General features: G+C 42.7%; 1 protein-coding gene across 11 annotated transcripts in view; it reads left to right on the forward strand.

The window, feature by feature from the left end:
* LOC106568540 (transcription factor 4) overlaps positions 1 to 27,532 on the forward strand; it is a 420,186-nt gene that overhangs the window by 95,242 nt on the left and 297,412 nt on the right. For all 11 annotated transcript variants that reach the window (XM_045692640.2, XM_045692641.2, XM_045692637.2 and 8 more), the window contains 2 exons: positions 4,823 to 4,878; positions 13,148 to 13,250. In XM_045692640.2, coding sequence (XP_045548596.1) covers positions 4,823 to 4,878; positions 13,148 to 13,250 — 159 coding nt within the window. The remainder of the gene's footprint in view (positions 1 to 4,822; positions 4,879 to 13,147; positions 13,251 to 27,532) is intronic.

The raw sequence follows: 27,532 nt of genomic DNA on the forward strand, positions 1-27,532 counted from the left end.
TTTGTATAAAACATTCGCTTGACGTTGCAAAAACGTTCCCTAAACACATTTCGTCTGTTCTTTAAAAGTTCCCAGAATGTTTCATTTGGTTGTGGGAACGGTCTGGTGGGAACATCGCAAAAATCACAAAATGTTCCCAAAACACATTCAGTTGTGCGGATGATTCTAGAAAGTTTATTTTAGATAATACAGTAATCATCCTCGGGGGAAGGTTCTGCGATCCTTTTTACAGACGTACAATCTACTTCCTGTGAAGCCGCTCAACATTCACATCACGTTCAGGAAATGAAAACTTGTAGACGTATTCAAGGTTTACAAATGCTTCTAAAGTCAGTATAGGCCCAGAGTAGATAGATGGACAGGTGTTACAGACAGACAGACAGACAGACAGACAGACAGACAGACAGACAGACAGACAGACAGACAGACAGACAGACAGACAGACAGACAGACAGACAGACAGACAGACAGACAGGTGTAACAGACAGACAGACAGACAGACAGACAGACAGACAGACAGACAGACAGACAGACAGACAGACAGACAGGTGTAACAGACAGACAGACAGACAGACAGACAGACAGACCGACAGACAGACAGACAGACAGGCAGGCAGGCAGGCAGGCAGGCAGGCAGGCAGGCAGACAGACAGACAGACAGACAGACAGACAGACAGACAGGCTGCTACAGTAGTAAAGGAGATTGATCTGATCTTTCACTGCGTCCCTCGAGCTGTCATGTTTTATGTACTAGCCTACACCCTTAGATAAAAGGGTTCCAATGGGGTTCTTAGGCTCTCCTCATAGGATAACCTTCTTGGTTTCAGATGGAACCCTTTTTGGTTTTCAGGTAGAACCCTTTTTGGGTTCCATATAGAACCCTTTTGGGTTCCATGTAGAACCCTCTGTGGAAAGGGTTCTACGTGGAACACAAAAGGGTTCTATGGGGAACCAAAAGGGTTCTACCTGGAACCAAAAAGGCTTCTTTAATAGTTTATCCTATGGGGACTGCCGAAGAACCCTTTTAGGTTCTAGAAAGCACCTTTTTGTCTAAGAGTGTATACTGTAGGCCCTGTGTACTGTTGTTTAGGTAGGTACTCAGTACCCCACAATGTGTTTAGGGTAGGTACTCAGTACCCCACAATGTGTTTAGGGTGGGTACTCAGTACCCCACAACGTGTTTTGGGTAGGTACTCAGTACCCCACAATGTGTTTAGGGTAGGTACCCAGTACCCCACAACTTGTTTAGGGTAGGTACTCAGTACCCCACAATGTGTTTAGGGTAGGTACTCAGTACCCCACAACGTGTTTAGGGTAGGTACTCAGTACCCCACAATGTGTTTAGGGTAGGTACTCAGTACCCCACAACTTGTTTAGGGTAGGTACTCAGTACCCCACAATGTGTTTAGGGTAGGTACTCAGTACCCCACAACGTGTTTAGGGTAGGTACTCAGTACCCCACAACGTGTTTAGGGTAGGTACTCAGTACCCCACAACGTGTTTAGGGTAGGTACTCAGTACCCCACAACGTGTTTAGGGTAGGTACTCAGTACCCCACAACGTGTTTAGGGTAGGTACTCAGTACCCCACAATGTGTTTAGGGTAGGTACTCAGTACCCCACAACGTGTTTAGGGTAGGTACTCAGTACCCCACAACGTGTTTAGGGTAGGTACTCAGTACCCCACAACGTGTTTAGGGTAGGTACTCAGTACCCCACAATGTGTTTAGGGTAGGTACTCAGTACCCCACAATGTGTTTAGGTAGGTACTCAGTACCCCACAACGTGTTTAGGGTAGGTACTCAGTACCCCACAATGTGTTTAGGTAGGTACTCAGTACCCCACAACGTGTTTAGGGTAGGTACTCAGTACCCCACAACACCCTGGTTCTTCATAAACTATCTCTCCAGTCTCTAAGGATGTGTGGGTTCAAATCCCACTGCTTCCAGCAACCGTAGTTGTAAGAGGAGTTGTTCTGTCATCTGTATGTATTTTAACTTGTTGAGTGAAGAGCAGTGGTATCTATCTACCTGGTGAGACGCCCGGGGCTGAAGTCAAGCTATCGTCCATATGGGACCAATCCCACCAGTTGTTCTCTCATCTGTGTGTATGTCGAGTGAAGAGCAGAGGAGCACTGGTGTCCATCCACCTGGTTGAGTTCTGAATGGGACAGTCAGGAACACCTATATATACAGTATATACTTACATAGAGAACATTACAGCTACTGACTGATGAGTCCTTCGCTCAGGCACAGATCTGGAGACAGACAACAGCAAACACATGAAGGTTGACTGACTTTGACTCTTGAGTACTGATTTCTGTCCTTATTCCACACAGTGACTCTCCACGCTGTAGACTCGGTAGTGGTTCTCCACGCTGTAGACTAGGTAGTGACTCTCCACACTGTAGACTAGGTAGTGACTCTCCACACTGTAGACTAGGTAGTGGTTCTCCACGCTGTAGACTAGGTAGTGACTCTCCACACTGTAGACTAGGTAGTGACTCTCCACACTGTAGACTAGGTAGTGGTTCTCCACGCTGTAGACTAGGTAGTGACTCTCCACACTGTAGACTAGGTAGTGACTCTCCACACTGTAGACTAGGTAATGACTCTCCACTCTGTAGACTAGGTAGTGACTCTCCACTCTGTAGACTAGGTAGTGACTCTCCACGCTGTAGACTAGGTAGTGACTCTCCACACTGTAGACTAGGTAGTGACTCTCCACACTGTAGACTAGGTAGTGACTCTCCACTCTGTAGACTAGGTAGTGACTCTCCACACTGTAGACTAGGTAGTGACTCTCCACTCTGTAGACTAGGAAGTGGTTCTCCACACTGTAGACTAGGTAGTGACTCTCCACTCTGTAGACTAGGCAGTGACTCTCCACTCTGTAGACTAGGTAGTGACTCTCCACACTGTAGACTAGGTAGTGACTCTCCACTCTGTAGACTAGGTAGTGACTCTCCACACTGTAGACTAGGTAGTGACTCTCCACACTGTAGACTAGGTAGTGACTCTCCACACTGTAGACTAGGTAGTGACTCTCCACACTGTAGACTAGGTAGTGACTCTCCACACTGTAGACTAGGTAGTGACTCTCCACGCTGTAGACTAGGTAGTGACTCTCCACACTGTAGACTAGGTAGTGACTCTCCACTCTGTAGACTAGGTAGTGACTCTCCACTCTGTAGACTAGGTAGTGACTCTCCACGCTGTAGACTAGGTAGTGACTCTCCACGCTGTAGACTAGGTAGTGACTCTACACACTGTAGACTAGGTAGTGACTCTCCACTCTGTAGACTAGGCAGTGACTCTCCACTCTGTAGACTGGGCAGTGACTCTCCACTCTGTAGACTAGGCAGTGACTCTCCACACTGTAGACTAGGCAGTGACTCTCCACTCTGTAGACTAGGTAGTGACTCTCCACACTGTAGACTAGGTAGTGACTCTCCACACTGTAGACTAGGTAGTGACTCTCCACACTGTAGACTAGGTAGTGACTCTCCACGCTGTAGACTAGGTAGTGACTCTCCACACTGTAGACTAGGTAGTGACTCTCCACACTGTAGACTAGGTAGTGACTCTCCACTCTGTAGACTAGGTAGTGGCTCTCCACGCTGTAGACTAGGTAGTGACTCTCCACACTGTAGACTAGGTAGTGACTCTCCACTCTGTAGACTAGGTAGTGACTCTCCACACTGTAGACTAGGTAGTGACTCTCCACACTGTAGACTAGGTAGTGACTCTCCACACTGTAGACTAGGTAGTGACTCTCCACACTGTAGACTAGGTAGTGACTCTCCACACTGTAGACTAGGTAGTGACTCTCCACGCTGTAGACTAGGTAGTGACTCTCCACACTGTAGACTAGGTAGTGACTCTCCACACTGTAGACTAGGTAGTGACTCTCCACTCTGTAAACTAGGTAGTGGCTCTCCACGCTGTAGACTAGGTAGTGACTCTCCACGCTGTAGACTAGGTAGTGACTCTCCACGCTGTAGACTAGGCAGTGGTTCTCCACAGCTCCCAAAGTGTTTTGTAACAGAGCTGGGATGTTTGCATTGTGTCCTCCGTACGCTATCAATGGTGTCAGATTAACTCTACAGTGTATGTAATTCCTCCTCTGTACACGGACACAAAGGGACGGTTTTCTGAAGAACGAAGAAATAAAGAGAATAAAGAATGTGTTGAATCGAGATACGTGAGACTGTACCAGTTCAGATTAACAAAAAGCACATTGATTATATAGAATGTTTTACATTAAACAAAATACCACTTTAAACCCATAGCCTCAAAACATCATTTTGATATGACGAAAGGTCAGTCATTGGATCCATAGCTCTGTCTAGAAATGTGAAAGTGGTTACATTTCTCCAGTCCTATTCCTCAGCGTTTTACTGAAACCGGGAAGGAGAGAACGCATTGTTATTGTTTCTACTGCTGATTGCCGCTTTAATCGTAATTAAACTATTCGTATTATTGGGTGACCTTTGGTCGGGGCAGAATGTAGATAAGAAAACAACAATCAGTTGTAATAATTGTAATAACTATAATATTACGGTGGTTTTTGGGGTGTTTATTTTTGTTTTTGCATCGCGCATCAGGATTACTGGAAATATTATTGTGGAGAACAATTTTCAGTAGTAAATGTTGAGGTTATTGTCAGGTTTTGTAAGTGATGAAAATGGCCGATTTAATCCATATTTAGCTGCTGGCGATAGATGTAAATAATAAACAAGGTGAAGTCACACAAGTTCTTTATTTCCTGGTAGATGATGTTCATACCCATGTTCTGTCTTTCTTTCTGTCTTCTTGTTGTAGACATGGGGGACAGAGCCAGTGCAGGGACTTGGGGACATAGAGGTGCCCCTTCAAAGGTGAGTTCCACAGATACACATAGCAGTATAATGTGTAATACCTGTAGAAATATGTCAAAGGAGGAAATCTATACTTCTAACTCTATAACCTGTAATATATATAACCTATAATTTATATAAACTGTAATATATATAACCTATAATTTATATCATCTGTAATATATATAACCTGTAATATATATATAACCTGTAATATATATAACCTTTAATATATATAACCTGTAATATATATAAACTGTAGTATATATATAACCTGTAATATATATATATATAACCTGTAATATATATAACCTGTAATATATTTATAACCTGTAATATATATATAACCTGTAATATATATAACCTGTAATATATATAACCTGTAATATATATAACCTTTAATTTATATAACCTGTAATATATATAAACTGTAGTATATATATAACCTGTAATATATATATATATAACCTGTAATATATATAACCTGTAATATATTTATAACCTGTAATATATATATAACCTGTAATATATATAACCTGTAATATATTTATAACCTGTAATATATATATAACCTGTAATATATATAACCAATAATATATATAACCTGTAATTTATATATATAACCTGTAATTTATATAACCTGTAATTTATATAACCTGTAATATATATAAACTGTAGTATATATATATATATATATATATATATATATATATATATATATATATATAACCTGTAATATATATAACCTGTCATTTAAATAACCTGTAATTTTTATAACCTGTAATTTATATAACTTGTAATATACACTGCTCAAAAAAATAAAGGGAACACTTAAACAACACAATGTAACTCCAAGTCAATCACACTTCTGTGAAATCAAACTGTCCACTTAGGAAGCAACACTGATTGACAATAAATTTCACATGCTGTTGTGCAAATGGAATAGACAACAGGTGGAAATTATAGGCAATTAGCAAGACACCCCCAATAAAGGAGTGGTTGTGCAGGTGGTGACCACAGACCACTTCTCAGTTCCTATGCTTCCTGGCTGATGTTTTGGTCACTTTTGAATGCTGGCGGTGCTTTCACTCTAGTGGTAGCATGAGACGGAGCCTACAACCCACACAAGTGGCTCAGGTAGTGCAGCTCATCCAGGATGGCACATCAATGCGAGCTGTGGCAAGAAGGTTTGCTGTAGTGTCCAGAGCATGGAGGCGCTACCAGGAGACAGGCCAGTACATCAGGAGACGTGGAGGAGGCCATAGGAGGGCAACAACCCAGCAGCAGGACCGCTACCTCCGCCTTTGTGCAAGGAGGAGCAGGAGAAGCACTGCCAGAGCCCTGCAAAATGACCTCCAGCAGGCCACAAATGTGCATGTGTCTGCTCAAACGGTCAGAAACAGTCTCCATGAGGGTGGTATGAGGGCCCGACGTCCACAGGTGGGGGTTGTGCTTACAGCCCAACACCGTGCAGGACATTTGGCATTTGCCAGAGAACACCAAGATTGGCAAATTCGCCACTGGCGCCCTGTGCTCTTCACAGATGAAAGCAGGTTCACACTGAGCACATGTGACAGACGTGACAGAGTCTGGAGACGTCGTGGAGAACGTTCTGCTGCCTGCAACATCCTCCAGCATGACCGGTTTGGCGGTGGGTCAGTCATGGTGTGGGGTGGCATTTCTTTGGGGGGCCGCACAGCCCTCCATGTGCTCGCCAGAGGTAGCCTGACTGCCATTAGGTACCGAGATGAGATCCTCAGACCCCTTATGAGACCATATGCTGGTGCGGTTGGCCCTGGGTTCCTCCTAATGCAAGACAATGCTAGACCTCATGGCTGGAGTGTGTCAGCAGTTCCTGCAAGAGGAAGGCATTGATGCTATGGACTGGCCCGCCCGTTCCCCAGACCTGAATCCAATTGAGCACATCTGGGACATCATGTCTCGCTCCATCCACCAACGCCACGTTGCACCACAGACTGTTCAGGAGTTGGCGGATGTTTTAGTCCAGGTCTGGGAGGAGATCCCTCAGGAGACCATCCGCCACCTCATCAGGAGCATGCCCAGGCGTTGTAGGGAGGTCATACAGGCACGTGGAGGCCACACACACTACTGAGCCTCATTTTGACTTGTTTTAAGGACATTACATCAAAGTTGGATCAGCCTGGAGTGTGGTTTTCCACTTTAATTTTGAGTGTGACTCCAAATCCAGACCTCCATGGGTTGATAAATTGGATTTCCATTGAATATTTTTGTGTGATTTTGTTGTCAGCACATTCAACTATGTAAAGAAAAAAGTATTTAATAAGATTATTTCTTTCATTCAGATCTAGGAAGTGTTGTTTAAGTGTTCCCTTTATTTTTTGAGCAGTATATATAAACTGTAATATACCTGTAATACCCTGTAATACATATAACCTGCAATTTATATCACCTGTATTTTATATAACCTATAATATATATAACCTGTAGTATATATAACCTGTAATTTATATTTTTTACCTGTAATTTATATAACCTGTAATATATGTATATATATATATATATATATATATATATATATATATATAACATGTAATTTATATAACCTGTCATTTATATAACCTTTCATTTAAATAACCTGTAATATATATATCCTGTAATTTATATAACTTGTAATATATATAAACTGTAGTATATATAACCTGTAATATATATAACCTGTAATATATATATAACCTGCAATTTATATAATCTGTATTTTATATAACCTATAATATACATAACCTGTAGTATATATAACCTATTATTTATATATTTTACCTGTAATTTATATAACCTATAATTTATATTACCTGTAATTCATATAATTTATATAACCTGTAATTGATATAACCTGTAGTATATATACCCTGTAATATATATAACCTGTAATATATATAACCTATAATCTATATAACCTACAATATATATAACCTGTAATATATATAACCTGTAATATATATAACCTGTAATATATATAACCTGTAATATATATAACCTATAATTTAAATAACCTATAATTTATATTACCTGTAATATATATAACCTATAATCTATATAACCTATAATCTATATAACCTGTAATATATATAACCTGTAATATATATAACCTATAATCTATATAACCTGTAATATATATAACCTGTAATATATATAACCTGTAGTATATATAACCTGTAATATATATAACCTGTATATATATAACCTGTAATTTATATAACCTATAATATTTAACCTGTATTATATATAACCTGTACTTTATATATATTACCTATAATTTATATAACCAATAATATATATAACCTGTAATATATAACCTGTAATATATATACACTGTAGTATATATATAACCTGTAATATATATAACCTGTAATTTATATAACCTGTAATTTATATAACCTATAATATATAAACTGTAGTATATATAACCTGTAATATATATAACCTGTAATATATATACACTGTAGTATATATATATATATATATATAACCTGTAATATATATAACCTGTAATTTATATAACCTGTAATATATATACACTGTAGTATATATATATATAACCTGTAATATATATAACCTGTAATTTATATAACCTATAATATATAACCTGTAGTATATATAACCTGTACTATATATAATCTGTAATATATATAATCTGTAGTATATGTAATCTGTAGTATATATAACCTGTAATATATATAACCTGTAGTATATGTATAACCTGTAATATATATAACCTGTAATTTATATAACCTGTAATTTATATAACCTGTAATATATATAATCTGTAGTATATGTAATCTGTAGTATATATAACCTGTAATATATATTACCTGTAATGTATATAACCTGTAATTTATATAACCTGTTATATATATATCCATGAATATATATAACCTGTAGTATATATAACCTAGAATGAATATAACCTGTAGTATATATAACCTGTAGTATATATAACCTAGAATATATATAACCTGTAATATATATATAACCTATAATATATATAACCTGTAGTATATATAACCTGTAGTATATATAACCTAGAATATATATAACCTGTAATATATATAACCTGTAATATATATAACCTCTAATATATATATATAACCTGTAATATATATAACCTGTAATATATATAACCTCTAATATATATATAACCTGTAATATATATATAACCTGTAATATATATATAACCTGTAATATATATAACCTGTAATATATATAACCTGTAATATATATATATAACCTGTAATATATATAACCTCTAATATATATATATAACCTGTAATATATATAACCTGTAATATATATATAACCTGTAATATATATAACCTCTAATATATATATATAACCTGTAATATATATATAACCTGTAATATATATAACCTGTAATATATATAACCTGTAATATATATAACCTGTAATATATATAACCTGTAGTATATATAACCTGTAATATATATAACCTGTAATATATATATAAACTGTATTATATATAACCTGTAATATATATAACCTGTAATATATGTAACCTGTAATATATATAACCTCTAATATATATATAACCTGTATTATATATAACCTGTAATATATATATAACCTGTAATATATATATAACCTGTAGTATATATAACCTGTATTATATATAACCTGTAGTATATATAACCTGTAGTATATATAACCTAGAATATATATAACCTGTAGTATATATAACCTGTAATATATATAACCTGTAATATATATATAACCTGTAATATATATATAACCTGTAGTATATATAACCTGTATTATATATAACTTGTAGTATATATAACCTGTAGTATATATAACCTAGAATATATATAACCTGTAATATATATAACCTGTAATATATATAACCTGTAGTATATATAACCTGTAATATATATAACCTGTAATATATATATAACCTGTATTATATATAACCTGTAATATATATAACCTGTAATATATGTAACCTGTAATATATATAACCTCTAATATATATATAACCTGTATTATATATAACCTGTAATATATATATAACCTGTAATATATATATAACCTGTAGTATATATAACCTGTATTATATATAACCTGTAGTATATATAACCTGTAGTATATATAACCTAGAATATATATAACCTGTAGTATATATAACCTGTAATATATATAACCTGTAATATATATATAACCTGTAATATATATATAACCTGTAGTATATATAACCTGTATTATATATAACTTGTAGTATATATAACCTGTAGTATATATAACCTAGAATATATATAACCTGTAGTATATATAACCTGTAATATATATAACCTGTAGTATATATAACCTGTAGTATATATAACCTGTAATATATATAACCTGTAGTATATATAACCTGTAGTATATATAACCTGTAATATATATAACCTGTAATATATATAACCTGTAGTATATATAACCTGTAGTATATATAACCTGTAGTATATATAACCTAGAATATATATAACCTGTAGTATATATAACCTGTAATATATATAACCTGTAGTATATATAACCTGTAGTATATATAACCTGTAGTATATATAACCTGTAATATATATAACCTGTAATATATATAACCTGTAGTATATATAACCTGTAGTATATATAACCTGTAGTATATATAACCTAGAATATATATAACCTGTAGTATATATAACCTGTAATATATATAACCTGTAGTATATATAACCTGTAGTATATATAACCTGTAGTATATATAACCTGTAGTATATATAACCTGTAGTATATATAACCTATAATATATATAACCTGTAGTATATATAACCTATAATATATATAACCTGTAGTATATATAACCTGTAGTATATATAACCTGTAGTATATATAACCTGTAGTATATATAACCTGTAGTATATATAACCTAGAATATATATAACCTGTAATATATATAACCTGTAGTATATATATAACCTAGAATATATATAACCTGTAGTATATATAACCTGTAGTATATATAACCTGTAGTATATATAACCTGTAGTATATATAACCTGTAGTATATATAACCTGTATTATATATAACCTGTAGTATATATAACCTGTAGTATATATAACCTGTATTATATATAACCTGTAGTATATATAACCTGTAGTATATATAACCTGTAGTATATATAACCTGTAATATATATAACCTGTATATATATAACCTGTATTATATATAACTTGTAGTATATATAACCTGTAGTATATATAACCTGTAATATATATATATATATATATAACCTGTAGTATATATAACCTGTAGTATATATAACCTGTAGTATATATAACCTGTAGTATATATAACCTGTAGTATAGAAGTCAGTCCTACAGTAGATTCTCATTCTCCTCTACAGAACTGTAACTGTTATTCATACAGCCTAACTCTTCTCTGTAGTTGTCAGCACTTCTTTAGAAAGGTTTGTTGATTTACAAAAAGCTGAGCTGGGTCATTATTAATCAGAAGTTTGTGTTCGTTCTGTTACTAGCCTGACACAGTCAGTACTGTATTACATAGATACTATGTTACTGTCCTGACCCAGTACTGTATTACATAGATACTATGTTACTGTCCTTACCCAGTACTGTATTACATAGATACTATGTTACTGTCCTGACCCAGTCAGTACTGTATTACATAGTTACTATGTTACTGTCCTGACCCAGTCTGTATTACATAGTTACTAGGTTACTGTCCTGACCCAGTACTGTATTACATAGATACTAGGTTACTGTCCTGACCCAGTCTGTACTGTATTACATAGTTACTATGTTACTGTCCTGACCCAGTCTGTATTACATAGTTACTAGGTTACTGTCCTGACCCAGTACTGTATTACATAGATACTAGGTTACTGTCCTGACACAGTCAGTACTGTATTACATAGTTACTATGTTACTGTCCTGACCCAGTCTGTATTACATAGTTACTAGGTTACTGTCCTGACCCAGTACTGTATTACATAGTTACTAGGTTACTAGCCTGACACAGTCAGTACTGTATTACATAGTTACTATGTTACTGTCCTGACCCAGTCTGTATTACATAGTTACTATGTTACTGTCCTGACCCAGTACTGTATTACATAGATACTATGTTACTGTCCTGACCCAGTCAGTACTGTATTACATAGTTACTAGGTTACTGTCCTGACCCAGTACTGTATTACATAGTTACTAGGTTACTGTCCTGACCCAGTCAGTACTGTATTACATAGTTACTATGTTACTGTCCTGACCCAGTACTGTATTACATAGATACTATGTTACTGTCCTGACCCAGTCAGTACTGTATTACATAGTTACTAGGTTACTGTCCTGACCCAGTACTGTATTACATAGTTACTAGGTTACTGTCCTGACCCAGTCAGTACTGTATTACATAGTTACTAGGTTACTGTCCTGACCCAGTACTGTATTACATAGTTACTAGGTTACTGTCCTGACCCAGTACTGTATTACATAGTTACTAGGTTACTGTCCTGACCCAGTCAGTACTGTATTACATAGTTACTAGGTTACTGTCCTGACCCAGTCAGTACTGTATTACATAGTTACTAGGTTACTGTCCTGACCCAGTCAGTACTGTATTACATAGATACTATGTTACTGTCCTGACCCAGTCAGTACTGTATTACATAGATACTATGTTACTGTCCTGACCCAGTACTGTATTACATAGATACTATGTTACTGTCCTGACCCAGTCAGTACTGTATTACATAGATACTATGTTACTGTCCTGACCCAGTCAGTACTGTATTACATAGATACTATGTTACTGTCCTGACCCAGTACTGTATTACATAGATACTATGTTACTGTCCTGACCCAGTACTGTATTACATAGTTACTAGGTTACTGTCCTGACCCAGTCAGTACTGTATTACATAGTTACTAGGTTACTGTCCTGACCCAGTACTGTATTACATAGTTACTAGGTTACTGTCCTGACCCAGTCAGTACTGTATTACATAGATACTATGTTACTGTCCTGACCCAGTACTGTATTACATAGATACTATGTTACTGTCCTGACCCAGTACTGTATTACATAGTTACTAGGTTACTGTCCTGACCCAGTCAGTACTGTATTACATAGTTACTAGGTTACTGTCCTGACCCAGTACTGTATTACATAGTTACTAGGTTACTGTCCTGACCCAGTCAGTACTGTATTACATAGTTACTAGGTTACTGTCCTGACCCAGTCTGTACTCTCTCTGTGTTCCAGAGTTATGCTGACGTTTCCCAGTACACTCACATGACTAGCCGTGAAATGGGGTCACACCCAAACGACAACATCTCTCCTCCATACCTCAGCTCCAGACTAACAGGTAAGAACGAGATCATGCAAATAGCTACATGACAAATAACTGTTTATAGGAGGTAAAAACAGGAAGCGAACACACAGTTCAATATTCTTAGAAAGTGTCGGGAACAGCTTAAGAGGTTCCTTCCAGTCTGTTTGGGATTTATTTATTTCACCTTTATTTAACCAGGCAAGTCAGTTAATTAAGAACACATTCATATTTACAATGACGGCCTAGGAACAGTGCCTTGTTCAGGGGCAGAACGACAGAGTTGTACCTTGTCAGCTCGGGGATTTGAACTTGCAACCTCTCAGTTACTGGCCCAACGCTCTAACCACTAGGCTACCTACCACCTCTACACTCTAACCACTAGGCTACCTGCCTCCTCTACACTCTAACCACTAGGCTACCTGCATCCCCTACACTCTAACCACTAGGCTACCTGCCTCCTCTACACTCTAACCACTAGGCTACCTGCCTCCTCTACACTCTAACCACTAGGCTACCTGCCTCCTCTACACTCTAACCACTAGGCTACCTGTCTCCTCTACACTCTAACCACTAGGCTACCTGCCTCTACACTCTAACCACTAGGCTACCTGCCTCCTCTACACTCTAACCACTAGGCTACCTGCCTCCTCTACACTCTAACCACTAGGCTACCTGCCTCCTCTACACTCTAACCACTAGGCTACCTGCCTCCTCTACACTCTAACCACTAGGCTACCTGCCTCCTCTACACTCTAACCACTAGGCTACCTGCCTCCTCTACACTCTAACCACTAGGCTACCTGCCTCCTCTACACTCTAACCACTAGGCTACCTGCCTCCTCTACACTCTAACCACTAGGCTACCTGCCTCCTCTACACTCTAACCACTAGGCTACCTGCCTCCTCTACACTCTAACCACTAGGCTACCTGCCACCTCTACTCTCTAACCACTAGGCTACCTGCCTCCCCTACACTCTAACCACTAGGCTACCTGCCTCCTCTACACTCTAACCACTAGGCTACCTGCCTCCTCTACACTCTAACCACTAGGCTACCTGCCACCTCTACACTCTAACCACTAGGCTACCTGCCTCCTCTACACTCTAACCACTAGGCTACCTGCCACCTCTACACTCTAACCACTAGACTACCTGCCTCCCATACACTCTAACCACTAGGCTACATGCCGCCTCTACACTCTAACCACTAGGCTACCTGCCTCCCATACACTCTAACCACTAGACTACCTGCCTCCCATACACTCTAACCACTAGGCTACCTGCCTCCTCTACACTCTAACCACTAGGCTACCTACCTCCCCTACACTCTAACCACTAGGCTACCTGCCTCCTCTACACTCTAACCACTAGGCTACCTGCAACCTCTACACTCTAACCACTAGGCTACCTGCCGCCTCTACTCTCTAACCACTAGGCTACCTACCTCCTCTACACTCTAACCACTAGGCTACCTACCTCCCCTACACTCTAACCACTAGGCTACCTGCCTCCTCTACACTCTAACCACTAGGCTACCTGCCTCCTCTACACTCTAACCACTAGGCTACCTGCCTCCTCTACACTCTAACCACTACACTACCCTGCCTCCTCTACACTCTAACCACTAGGCTACCTGCCGCCTCTACACTCTAACCACTACACTACCCTGCCTCCTCTACACTCTAACCACTAGGCTACCTGCCTCCTCTACACTCTAACCACTAGGCTACCTGCCTCCTCTACACTCTAACCACTAGGCTACATGCCGCCTCTACACTCTAACCACTAGGCTACCTGCCTCCCATACACTCTAACCACTAGACTACCTGCCTCCCATACACTCTAACCACTAGGCTACCTGCCTCCTCTACACTCTAACCACTAGGCTACCTACCTCCCCTACACTCTAACCACTAGGCTACCTGCCTCCTCTACACTCTAACCACTAGGCTACCTGCCGCCTCTACTCTCTAACCACTAGGCTACCTACCTCCTCTACACTCTAACCACTAGGCTACCTACCTCCCCTACACTCTAACCACTAGGCTACCTGCCTCCTCTACACTCTAACCACTAGGCTACCTACCTCCTCTACACTCTAACCACTAGGCTACCTGCCTCCTCTACACTCTAACCACTAGGCTACCTGCCTCCTCTACACTCTAACCACTAGGCTACCTGCCTCCTCTACTCTCTAACCACTAGGCTACCTGCAACCTCTACTCTCTAACCACTAGGCTACCTACCTCCTCTACACTCTAACCACTAGGCTACCTGCCTCCTCTACACTCTAACCACTAGGCTACCTGCCTCCTCTACTCTCTAACCACTAGGCTACCTGCAACCTCTACACTCTAACCACTAGGCTACCTACCTCCTCTACACTCTAACCACTAGGCTACCTGCAACCTCTACTCTCTAACCACTAGGCTACCTACCTCCTCTACACTCTAACCACTAGGCTACCTGCCTCCTCTACACTCTAACCACTAGGCTACCTGCCTCCTCTACACTCTAACCACTAGGCTACCTGCCTCCTCTACACTCTAACCACTAGGCTACCTGCCTCCTCTACTCTCTAACCACTAGGCTACCTGCAACCTCTACACTCTAACCACTAGGCTACCTACCTCCTCTACACTCTAACCACTAGGCTACCTGCAACCTCTACTCTCTAACCACTAGGCTACCTACCTCCTCTACACTCTAACCACTAGGCTACCTGCCTCCTCTACACTCTAACCACTAGGCTACCTGCCTCCTCTACACTCTAACCACTAGGCTACCTGCCACCTCTACACTCTAACCACTAGGCTACCTGCAACCTCTACTCTCTAACCACTAGGCTACCTACCTCCGCTACACTCTAACCACTAGGCTACCTGCCTCCTCTACACTCTAACCACTAGGCTACCTGCCTCCTCTACACTCTAACCACTAGGCTACCTGCCTCCTCTACACTCTAACCACTAGGCTACCTGCCTCCTCTACACTCTAACCACTAGGCTACCTGCCTCCTCTACACTCTAACCACTAGGCTACCTGCCTCCTCTACACTCTAACCACTAGGCTACCTGCTGCCTCTACACTCTAACCACTAGGCTACCTGCCTCCTCTACACTCTAACCACTAGGCTACCTGCCTCCTCTACACTCTAACCACTAGGCTACCTGCCTCCTCTACACTCTAACCACTAGGCTACCTGCCACCTCTACACTCTAACCACTAGGCTACCTGCCTCCTCTACACTCTAACCACTAGGCTACCTGCCTCCTCTACACTCTAACCACTAGGATACCTGCCTCCTCTACACTCTAACCACTAGGCTACCTGCCTCTACACTCTAACCACTAGGCTACCCTGCCTCCTCTACACTCTAACCACTAGGCTACCTGCCTCCTCTACACTCTAACCACTAGGCTACCTGCCTCCTCTACACTCTAACCACTAGGCTACCTGCCACCTCTACACTCTAACCACTAGGCTACCTGCCTCCTCTACTCTCTAACCACTAGGCTACCTGCCACCTCTACACTCTAACCACTAGGCTACCTGCCTCCTCTACTCTCTAACCACTAGGCTACCTGCCTCCTCTACACTCTAACCACTAGGCTACCTGCCTCCTCTACTCTCTAACCACTAGGCTACCTGCCTCCCCTACACTCTAACCACTAGGCTACCTACCTCCTCTACTCTCTAACCACTAGGCTACCTACCTCCGCTACACTCTAACCACTAGGCTACCCTGCCTCCTCTACACTCTAACCACTAGGCTACCTGCCACCTCTACACTCTAACCACTAGGATACCTGCCTCCTCTACACTCTAACCACTAGGCTACCTGCCTCCTCTACTCTCTAACCACTAGGCTACCTACCTCCTCTACTCTCTAACCACTAGGCTACCTACCTCCGCTACACTCTAACCACTAGGCTACCCTGCCTCCTCTACACTCTAACCACTAGACTACCTGCCTCCTCTACACTCTAACCACTAGGCTACCTACCTCCTCTACACTCTAACCACTAGGCTACCTGCCACCTCTACACTCTAACCACTAGGCTACCTACCTCCTCTACACTCTAACCACTAGGCTACCTGCCTCCTCTACACTCTAACCACTAGGCTACCTACCTCCTCTACACTCTAACCACTAGGCTACCTGCCACCTCTACACTCTAACCACTAGGCTACCTACCTCCTCTACACTCTAACCACTAGGCTACCTGCCTCCTCTACACTCTAACCACTAGGCTACCTACCTCCTCTACACTCTAACCACTAGACTACCTGCCTCCTCTACACTCTAACCACTAGGCTACCTACCTCCTCTACACTCTAACCACTAGGCTACCTGCCTCCTCTACACTCTAACCACTAGGCTACCTGCCTCCTCTACACTCTAACCACTAGGCTACCTACCTCCTCTACACTCTAACCACTAGGCTACCCTGCCACTCCCAGGATTCACCAGTAGAACTACCACTCAGCCACACAGAAGTGAGAAGTTGTGCATTTTTTGAAATTCTCGTCTATCCAGTCTGAGAGAAATGACCCAGATGTGTCTTGTAAGCCGACTCTCACACAGTCAGTCAATGACTAAGGGCATTTAGCTAAACAGCTAAACACACTGGCTTGCGTCACAAATAGAACCCTATTCTCTACACTGTGCACTACGTTTGGACCAGGCCTCATGAAAGGGGGACACAACACAGTGTAAAAAGTCAGGTGACTTAGCGTGATGTTTATCAGCCCCTCTCTTTCCTCAGCCCCTCTCTTTCCTCAGTTCCTCTCTGTCCTCAGTTCCTCTCTGTCCTCAGTTCCTCTCTGTCCTCAGTTCCTCAGTTCCTCTCTGTCCTCAGTTCCTCTCTGTCCTCAGTTCCTCTCTGTCCTCAGTTCCTCTCTGTCCTCAGTTCCTCTCTGTCCTCAGTTCCTCAGTTCCTCTCTTTCCTCAGTTCCTCAGTTCCTCAGTTCCTCTCTTTCCTCAGTTCCTCAGTTCCTCAGTTTCTCAGTTCCTCTCTTTCCTCAGTTCCTCAGTTCCTCAGTTCCTCAGTTCCTCTCTTTCCTCAGTTCCTCAGTTCCTCAGTTCCTCAGTTCCTCAGTTCCTCTCTTTCCTCAGTTCCTCAGTTCCTCAGTTCCTCAGTTCCTCTCTTTCCTCAGTTCCTCAGTTCCTCAGTTCCTCAGTTCCTCAGTTCCTCTCTTTCCTCAGTTCCTCAGTTCCTCTCTTTCCTCAGTTCCTCAGTTCCTCAGTTCCTCTCTTTCCTCTCTTTCCTCAGTTCCTCAGTTCCTCAGTTCCTCTCTTTCCTCAGTTCCTCAGTTCCTCAGTTCCTCTCTTTCCTCAGTTCCTCAGTTCCTCAGTTCCTCTCTTTCCTCAGTTCCTCAGTTCCTCAGTTCCTCAGTTCCTCAGTTCCTCTCTTTCCTCAGTTCCTCAGTTCCTCAGTTCCTCAGTTCCTCAGTTCCTCTCTTTCCTCAGTTCCTCAGTTCCTCAGTTCCTCAGTTCCTCAGTTCCTCTCTTTCCTCAGTTCCTCAGTTCCTCAGTTCCTCAGTTCCTCTCTTTCCTCAGTTCCTCAGTTCCTCAGTTCCTCAGTTCCTCTCTTTCCTCAGTTCCTCAGTTCCTCAGTTCCTCAGTTCCTCTCTTTCCTCAGTTCCTCAGTTCCTCAGTTTCTCAGTTCCTCTCTTTCCTCAGTTCCTCAGTTCCTCTCTTTCCTCAGTTCCTCAGTTCCTCTCTTTCCTCAGTTCCTCAGTTCCTCAGTTCCTCAGTTCCTCAGTTCCTCAGTTCCTCAGTTCCTCAGTTCCTCTCTTTCCTCAGTTCCTCAGTTCCTCAGTTCCTCAGTTCCTCTCTTTCCTCAGTTCCTCAGTTCCTCAGTTCCTCTCTTTCCTCTCTTTCCTCAGTTCCTCAGTTCCTCAGTTCCTCTCTTTCCTCAGTTCCTCAGTTCCTCAGTTCCTCTCTTTCCTCAGTTCCTCAGTTCCTCAGTTCCTCTCTTTCCTCAGTTCCTCAGTTCCTCAGTTCCTCAGTTCCTCAGTTCCTCTCTTTCCTCAGTTCCTCAGTTCCTCAGTTCCTCAGTTCCTCAGTTCCTCTCTTTCCTCAGTTCCTCAGTTCCTCAGTTCCTCAGTTCCTCAGTTCCTCTCTTTCCTCAGTTCCTCAGTTCCTCAGTTCCTCAGTTCCTCTCTTTCCTCAGTTCCTCAGTTCCTCAGTTCCTCAGTTCCTCTCTTTCCTCAGTTCCTCAGTTCCTCAGTTCCTCAGTTCCTCTCTTTCCTCAGTTCCTCAGTTCCTCAGTTCCTCAGTTTCTCAGTTCCTCTCTTTCCTCAGTTCCTCAGTTCCTCAGTTCCTCAGTTCCTCAGTTCCTCTCTTTCCTCAGTTCCTCAGTTCCTCAGTTTCTCAGTTCCTCTCTTTCCTCAGTTCCTCAGTTCCTCTCTTTCCTCAGTTCCTCAGTTCCTCAGTTCCTCAGTTCCTCTCTGTCCTCAGTTCCTCTCTGTCCTCAGTTGGCGTTATGACTGAATGCTCACTTAACTTTCTCGGGCCGGTCGACTGAGGCGGTAACGGAACACAAGGCGAGGCCAGCGAAGGCAGACAGTGTTCAGTTAGCCGTAGTGCCCCTGTCTGCCCCCTGGCCCGCTCCTCTGTGTGTGTGTGTGTGTGTGTGTGTGTGTGTGTGTGTGTGTGTGTGTGTGTGTGTGTGTGTGTGTGTGTGTGTGTGTGTGTGTGTGTGTGTGTGTGTGTGTGTGTGTGTGTGTGTGTGGGTATGCCTGTCTACTGTCCCCTCAAGTTGTGAGCCAATGGCCACTGACACAGATAATGTATGTTTTGACAGGAATATCAGAGAATAATTAAACTTGACTTGCTCCATGAAATACACTGAGTGGACAAAACATTAAGAACACCTGCTCTTTCAGTGACAGAGACTGACCAGGCCAATCCAGGTGAAACGTTTGGATCCCTTGTTAAAGCCACTTCAAATCAGTGTAGATGAAGGCGGGAGGAGACCGGTTAAAGAAGGATTTTTAAACCTTGAGACAATTGAGACATGGATTGTGTGTGTGTGCCCTTCAGAGAGTGAATGGGCAAGACTAAATATTTAAGTGCCCTTGAACAGGGTATGGTAGTAGGTGCCAGGCGCACCGGTTTGTGTCAAGAACTGCAACGCTACTGGGATTTTCATTCTCAACAGTTTCCCTGTTTGTATCAAGAATGGTCCACCACCCAAAGGACATCCAGCCAACTTCACACAACTGTGGGAAGCATCGGAGTCAACATGGGCCAACATCCCTGTGGAACGCTTTCCACACCTTGTTGAGTCTGGGAAGTGAGAGAGGTGTTTCTGATAGAGGGAGGAGAGAGAGAGAGAGAGGTGTTACTGATAGAGGGAGGAGAGAGAGAGGTGTTACTGATAGAGGGAGGAGAAAGAGAGAGGTGTTACTGATAGAGGGAGGAGAGAGAGAGAGAGGTGTTACTGATAGAGGGAGGAGAGTGAGAGAGGTGTTTCTGATAGAGGGAGGAGAGAGAGAGGTGTTTCTGATAGAGGGAGGAGAGAGAGAGAGAGAGGTGTTACTGATAGAGGGAGGAGAGAGAGAGAGGTGTTTCTGATAGAGGGAGGAGAGAGAGAGAGGTGTTTCTGATAGAGGGAGGAGAGAGAGAGAGGTGTTTCTGATAGAGGGAGGAGAGAGAGAGAGGTGTTACTGATAGAGCGAGGAGAGAGAGAGAGGTGTTTCTGATAGAGGGAGGAGAGAGAGAGAGGTGTTTCTGATAGAGGGAGGAGAGAGAGAGAGAGGTGTTACTGATAGAGGGAGGAGAGAGAGAGAGAGAGGTGTTACTGATAGAGGGAGGAGAGAGAGAGAGGTGTTTCTGATAGAGGGAGGAGAGAGAGAGAGGTGTTTCTGATAGAGGGAGGAGAGAGAGAGAGGTGTTTCTGATAGAGGGAGGAGAGAGAGAGAGGTGTTTCTGATAGAGGGAGGAGAGAGAGAGAGAGGTGTTACTGATAGAGGGAGGAGAGAGAGAGAGAGGTGTTACTGATAGAGGGAGGAGAGAGAGAGAGGTGTTTCTGATAGAGGGAGGAGAGAGAGAGAGGGGTTACTGATAGAGGGAGGAGAGAGAGAGAGGTGTTTCTGATAGAGGGAGGAGAGAGAGAGAGGTGTTACTGATAGAGGGAGGAGAGAGAGAGAGAGGTGTTACTGATAGATGGAGGAGAGAGAGAGAGGTGTTTCTGATAGAGGGAGGAGCGGTATTGGGGTGAGGGTATTGGGGTGAGGAGAGCAGCGCTTTGGGGTCCAGGAGCCCTTTGGGGTCCAGGGTGTCCAGGCTCCTATTGATGGAAACTTCACTCACCGCCAGCAGATAGCTGTGCCTCCAGATCTGCAGCTTTGGAGAGTGTTCGTTGGAGATCTTTAAGGTGGTCATTTCAGTCAGTGATGGCTGGGTGGCTTTGAGATAGCTGGCCCGTCGACCTTGGGCCTGGATCTTTGAGAGAGAGGTGTTTCTGATAGATAGAGGAGAGAGAGAGAGAGAGGTGTTACTGATAGAGGGAGGAGAGAGAGAGAGGTGTTTCAGATAGAGGGAGGAGAGAGAGAGAGAGAGGTGTTACTGATAGAGGGAGGAGAGAGAGAGAGGTGTTTCTGATTGAGAGAGGAGAGAGAGAGAGAGAGAGGTGTTACTGATAGAGGGAGGAGAGAGAGAGAGAGAGGTGTTTCTGATAGAGGGAGGAGAGAGAGAGAGTTGTTTCTGATAGAGGGAGGAGAGAGAGAGGTGTTTCTGATAGAGGGAGGAGAGAGAGAGGTGTTTCTGATTGAGAGAGGAGAGAGAGAGAGAGAGAGAGGTGTTACTGATAGAGGGAGGAGAGAGAGAGAGAGAGAGAGAGAGAGGTGTTTCTGATAGAGGGAGGAGAGAGAGAGAGTTGTTTCTGATAGAGGGAGGAGAGAGAGAGAGAGAGGTGTTACTGATAGAGGGAGGAGAGAGAGAGAGAGAGGTGTTTCTGATAGAGGGAGGAGAGAGAGAGAGAGAGGTGTTACTGATAGAGGGAGGAGAGAGAGAGAGAGAGGTGTTTCTGATAGAGGGAGGAGAGAGAGAGAGGTGTTTCTGATAGAGGGAGGAGAGAGAGAGAGGTGTTTCTGATAGAGGGAGGAGAGAGAGAGAGGTGTTTCTGATAGAGGGAGGAGAGAGAGAGGTGTTTCTGATAGAGAGAGAGAGAGGTGTTTCTGATAGAGGGAGGAGAGAGAGAGGTGTTTCTGATAGAGGGAGGAGAGAGAGAGAGAGGTGTTTCTGATAGAGGGAGGAGAGAGAGAGAGGTGTTTCTGATAGAGGGAGGAGAGAGAGAGAGAGGTGTTACTGATAGAGGGAGGAGAGAGAGAGAGGTGTTTCTGATAGAGGGAGGAGAGAGAGAGAGAGAAGTGTTTCTGATAGAGGGAGGAGCAACACAGAGAGGTGTTTCTGATAGAGGGAGGAGAGAGAGAGAGAGGTGTTTCTGATAGAGGGAGGAGAGAGAGAGAGAGAGGTGTTACTGATAGAGGGAGGAGAGAGAGAGGTGTTTCTGATAGAGGGAGGAGAGAGAGAGAGGTGTTTCTGATAGAGGGAGGAGAGAGAGAGAGAGGTGTTTCTGATAGAGAGAGAGAGAGGTGTTTCTGATAGAGGGAGGAGAGAGAGAGAGGTGTTTATGATAGAGAGAGGAGAGAGAGAGGTGTTTCTAGTAATTGGATTAATTAATGGTAATAGGAGTGGAAAGATAAACGTGTCAGTTGATGAATTATGTGTGTTGCTTGATTGTGTGTGTGTGTGTGTGTGTGTGTGTGTGTGTGTGTGTGTGTGTGTGTGTGTGTGTGTGTGTGTGTGTGTGTGTGTGTGTTGCTAGTGTTAATCACTGGGCAGTACTTTTCATGACAACACTGGTATGTTCTCTACCACCTGGTCTGTTCTCTACCACCTGGTCTGTTCTCTACCACCTGGTCTGTTCTCTATACCACCTGGTCTGTTCTCTACCACCTGGTCTGTTCTCTACCACCTGGTCTGTTCTCTATACCACCTGGTCTGTTCTCTACCACCTGGTCTGTTCTCTATACCACCTGGTCTGTTCTCTACCACCTGGTCTGTTCTCTACCACCTGGTCTGTTCTCTATACCACCTGGTCTGTTCTCTATACCACCTGGTCTGTTCTCTATACCACCTGTTCTGTTCTCTACCACCTGGTCTGTTCTCTATACCACCTGGTCTGTTCTCTATACCACCTGTTCTGTTCTCTACCACCTGGTCTGTTCTCTATACCACCTGGTCTGTTCTCTATACCACCTGGTCTGTTCTCTATACCAGCTGGTCTGTTCTCTACCACCTGGTCTGTTCTCTATACCACCTGGTCTGTTCTCTATACCACCTGGTCTGTTCTCTATACCACCTGGTCTGTTCTCTACCACCTGGTCTGTTCTCTATACCACCTGGTCTGTTCTCTACCACCTGGTCTGTTCTCTACCACCTGGTCTGTTCTCTATACCACCTGGTCTGTTCTCTACCACCTGGTCTGTTCTCTATACCACCTGGTCTGTTCTCTACCACCTGGTCTGTTCTCTACCAACTGGTCTGTTCTCTACCACCTGGTATGTTCTCTACCACCTGGTCTGTTCTCTACTACCTGGTCTGTTCTCTACCACCTGGTCTGTTCTCTACCACCTGGTATGTTCTCTACCACCTGGTCTGTTCTCTATACCACCTGGTCTGTTCTCTATACCACCTGGTCTGTTCTATACCACCTGGTATGTTCTCTACCACCTGGTCTGTTCTCTACCACCTGGTCTGTTCTCTACCACCTGGTATGTTCTCTACCACCTGGTCTGTTCTCTACCACCTGGTCTGTTCTCTACCACCTGGTATGTTCTCTACCACCTGGTCTGTTCTCTATACCACCTGGTCTGTTCTCTACCACCTGGTATGTTCTCTACCACCTGGTATGTTCTCTACCACCTGGTCTGTTCTCTACCACCTGGTATGTTCTCTACCACCTGGTCTGTTCTCTACCACCTGGTATGTTCTCTACCACCTGGTCTGTTCTCTATACCACCTGGTCTGTTCTCTATACCACCTGGTCTGTTCTCTATACCACCTGGTATGTTCTCTATACCACCTGGTCTGTTCTATACCACCTGGTCTGTTCTTTACCACCTGGTCTGTTCTCTATACCACCTGGTCTGTTCTCTACCACCTGGTCTGTTCTCTATACCACCTGGTCTGTTCTCTACCACCTGGTCTGTTCTCTACCACCTGGTATGTTCTCTACCACCTGGTCTGTTCTCTATACCACCTGGTCTGTTCTCTACCACCTGGTATGTTCTCTACCACCTGGTCTGTTCTCTACCACCTGGTCTGTTCTCTACCACCTGGTCTGTTCTCTATACCACCTGGTCTGTTCTCTACCACCTGGTATGTTCTCTACCACCTGGTCTGTTCTCTATACCACCTTGTCTGTTCTCTACCACCTGGTCTGTTCTCTACCACCTGGTCTGTTCTCTATACCACCTGGTCTGTTCTCTACCACCTGGTCTGTTCTCTACCAACTGGTCTGTTCTCTACCACCTGGTATGTTCTCTACCACCTGGTCTGTTCTCTACTACCTGGTCTGTTCTCTACCACCTGGTCTGTTCTCTACCACCTGGTATGTTCTCTACCACCTGGTCTGTTCTCTATACCACCTGGTCTGTTCTCTATACCACCTGGTCTGTTCTATACCACCTGGTATGTTCTCTACCACCTGGTCTGTTCTCTACCACCTGGTCTGTTCTCTACCACCTGGTATGTTCTCTACCACCTGGTCTGTTCTCTACCACCTGGTATGTTCTCTACCACCTGGTCTGTTCTCTATACCACCTGGTCTGTTCTCTACCACCTGGTATGTTCTCTACCACCTGGTATGTTCTCTACCACCTGGTCTGTTCTCTACCACCTGGTATGTTCTCTACCACCTGGTCTGTTCTCTACCACCTGGTATGTTCTCTACCACCTGGTCTGTTCTCTATACCACCTGGTCTGTTCTCTATACCACCTGGTCTGTTCTCTATACCACCTGGTATGTTCTCTATACCACCTGGTCTGTTCTATACCACCTGGTCTGTTCTTTACCACCTGGTCTGTTCTCTATACCACCTGGTCTGTTCTCTACCACCTGGTCTGTTCTCTATACCACCTGGTCTGTTCTCTACCACCTGGTCTGTTCTCTATACCACCTGGTATGTTCTCTACCACCTGGTCTGTTCTCTACCACCTGGTATGTTCTCTACCACCTGGTCTGTTCTCTACCACCTGGTATGTTCTCTACCACCTGGTCTGTTCTCTATACCACCTGGTCTGTTCTCTACCACCTGGTATGTTCTCTACCACCTGGTCTGTTCTCTACCACCTGGTCTGTTCTCTACCACCTGGTCTGTTCTCTATACCACCTGGTCTGTTCTCTACCACCTGGTCTGTTCTCTATACCACCTGGTCGGTTCTCTATACCACCTGGTCTGTTCTCTACCACCTGGTCTGTTCTCTACCACCTGGTATGTTCTCTACCACCTGGTCTGTTCTCTACCACCTGGTCTGTTCTCTACCACCTGGTCTGTTCTCTATACCACCTGGTCTGTTCTCTATACCACCTGGTATGTTTCTTGGTTTTCCTGAGGTCTGGAGTTAAGAGTGAGGGTACATGGCCAATGTATGTCCCAACTCTTCACTCCTCCCCCATATTGCCAATTTTCTGACATTAACGTCAACAGTATCGCTGTTCCCCACGCAGGACGGTTGAGCTAACGTAGGCTAATGTGATAAGCATGAGGTTGTAATATTTTGATATGGGCAGAAAGCTTACAATCTTGTTAATCTAACTGCACTGTAGCTATTACAGTGAAAGAATACCATGCTATTGTTTGAGGAGAGTGCACAGTTATGAACTTGAAAATGTATGAATAAACCAGTTAGCCTCATTTGAGCAGACTTGATACAACATTTTGAACAGATATGCAATGGTTCGTTGGATCAGTCTAAAACTTTGCACATACACTGCTGCCATCTAGTGGCCAAAATCTAAATTGCTCCTGGGCTGGAATAATACATTATGGCCTTTCTCTTGCTGTTTCAAAGATGATGGTACAATTTTTTTTATTTTTTATTAAATGTGTACGTTTTTTTCTTTGTATTATCTTTTACCAAACCTATTGTGTTATATTCTCCTTTCACATTTCCAGAAACGAGTGTTTCATTTGAAATGGTATCAATAAAATGCATATCCTTGCTTCCGGTCCTGAGCTACAGTCAGTTAGATTTGGGTACTTCATTTTAGGACAAAATTGAGAAGAAATAAGGGGCTGCTCCTGTAAGAGGTTTTAACCTAAAAACATTGGATTAGTGTGATCATTGTTGGGAGAGAGTTTCAACCTTTATTCCATCCATGACAGGAAGTGTACAAGTGTACACTTTGGGAATAGGGTAGGGAATTGAATTGCAACTCATGTCTGCTAGCTAGCCAGACTGAGGCAAGCTCTGTTCTGAGTTCAGCTTTGAGCTATACATGTTCTGTGCTAGCTAGCCAGACTGAGGCAAGCGCTGTTCTGAGTTCAGCTTTGAGCTATACATGTTCTGTGCTAGCTAGCCAGACTGAGGCAAGCGCTGTTCTGAGTTCAGCTTTGAGCTATACATGTTCTGTGCTAGCTAGCCAGACTGAGGCAAGCGCTGTTCTGAGTTCAGCTTTGAGCTATACATGTTCTGTGCTAGCTAGCCAGACTGAGGCAAGCGCTGTTCTGAGTTCAGCTTTGAGCTATACATGTTCTGTGCTAGCTAGCCAGACTGGTGCTGTTCTGAGTTCAGCTTTGAGCTATACATGTTCTGTGCTAGCTAGCCAGACTGAGGCAAGCGCTGTTCTGAGTTCAGCTTTGAGCTATACATGTTCTGTGCTAGCTAGCCAAACAGGTGCTGTTCTGAGTTCAGCTTTGAGCTATACATGTTCTATGCTAGCTAGCCAGACAGGTGCTGTTCTGAGTTCAGCTTTGAGCTATAGATGTTCTGTGCTAGCTAGCCAGACATGTGTAGCAGCAGCAGCTAACAGAGTACTACCACCCTGTACTGCTGTCACAGACATGGCAAATGTACCACAGATAAGTTCTAAGTTTTATTTTTGTAGCCCTGGTTAAGAAATGGCTTAGTTGTATCGGATTCATGTTGTCTCCAGTAAGGAAAATACAGTATTCCTGTTCATTCAAGCAGAGGGTGTTTCTATGCTGGGGGCAATATTTACTTTTTTGTTAATTGTTGAGGTTTTTGGGGAATTTGCTGACATGGATGGCCCAGGAAGTCCAACATATAACAACGA

This window comes from Salmo salar, chromosome 13 (genome assembly GCF_965601325.2).
Source record: "Salmo salar chromosome 13, fSalSal1, whole genome shotgun sequence".
Taxonomy (NCBI): domain Eukaryota; kingdom Metazoa; phylum Chordata; class Actinopteri; order Salmoniformes; family Salmonidae; genus Salmo; species Salmo salar.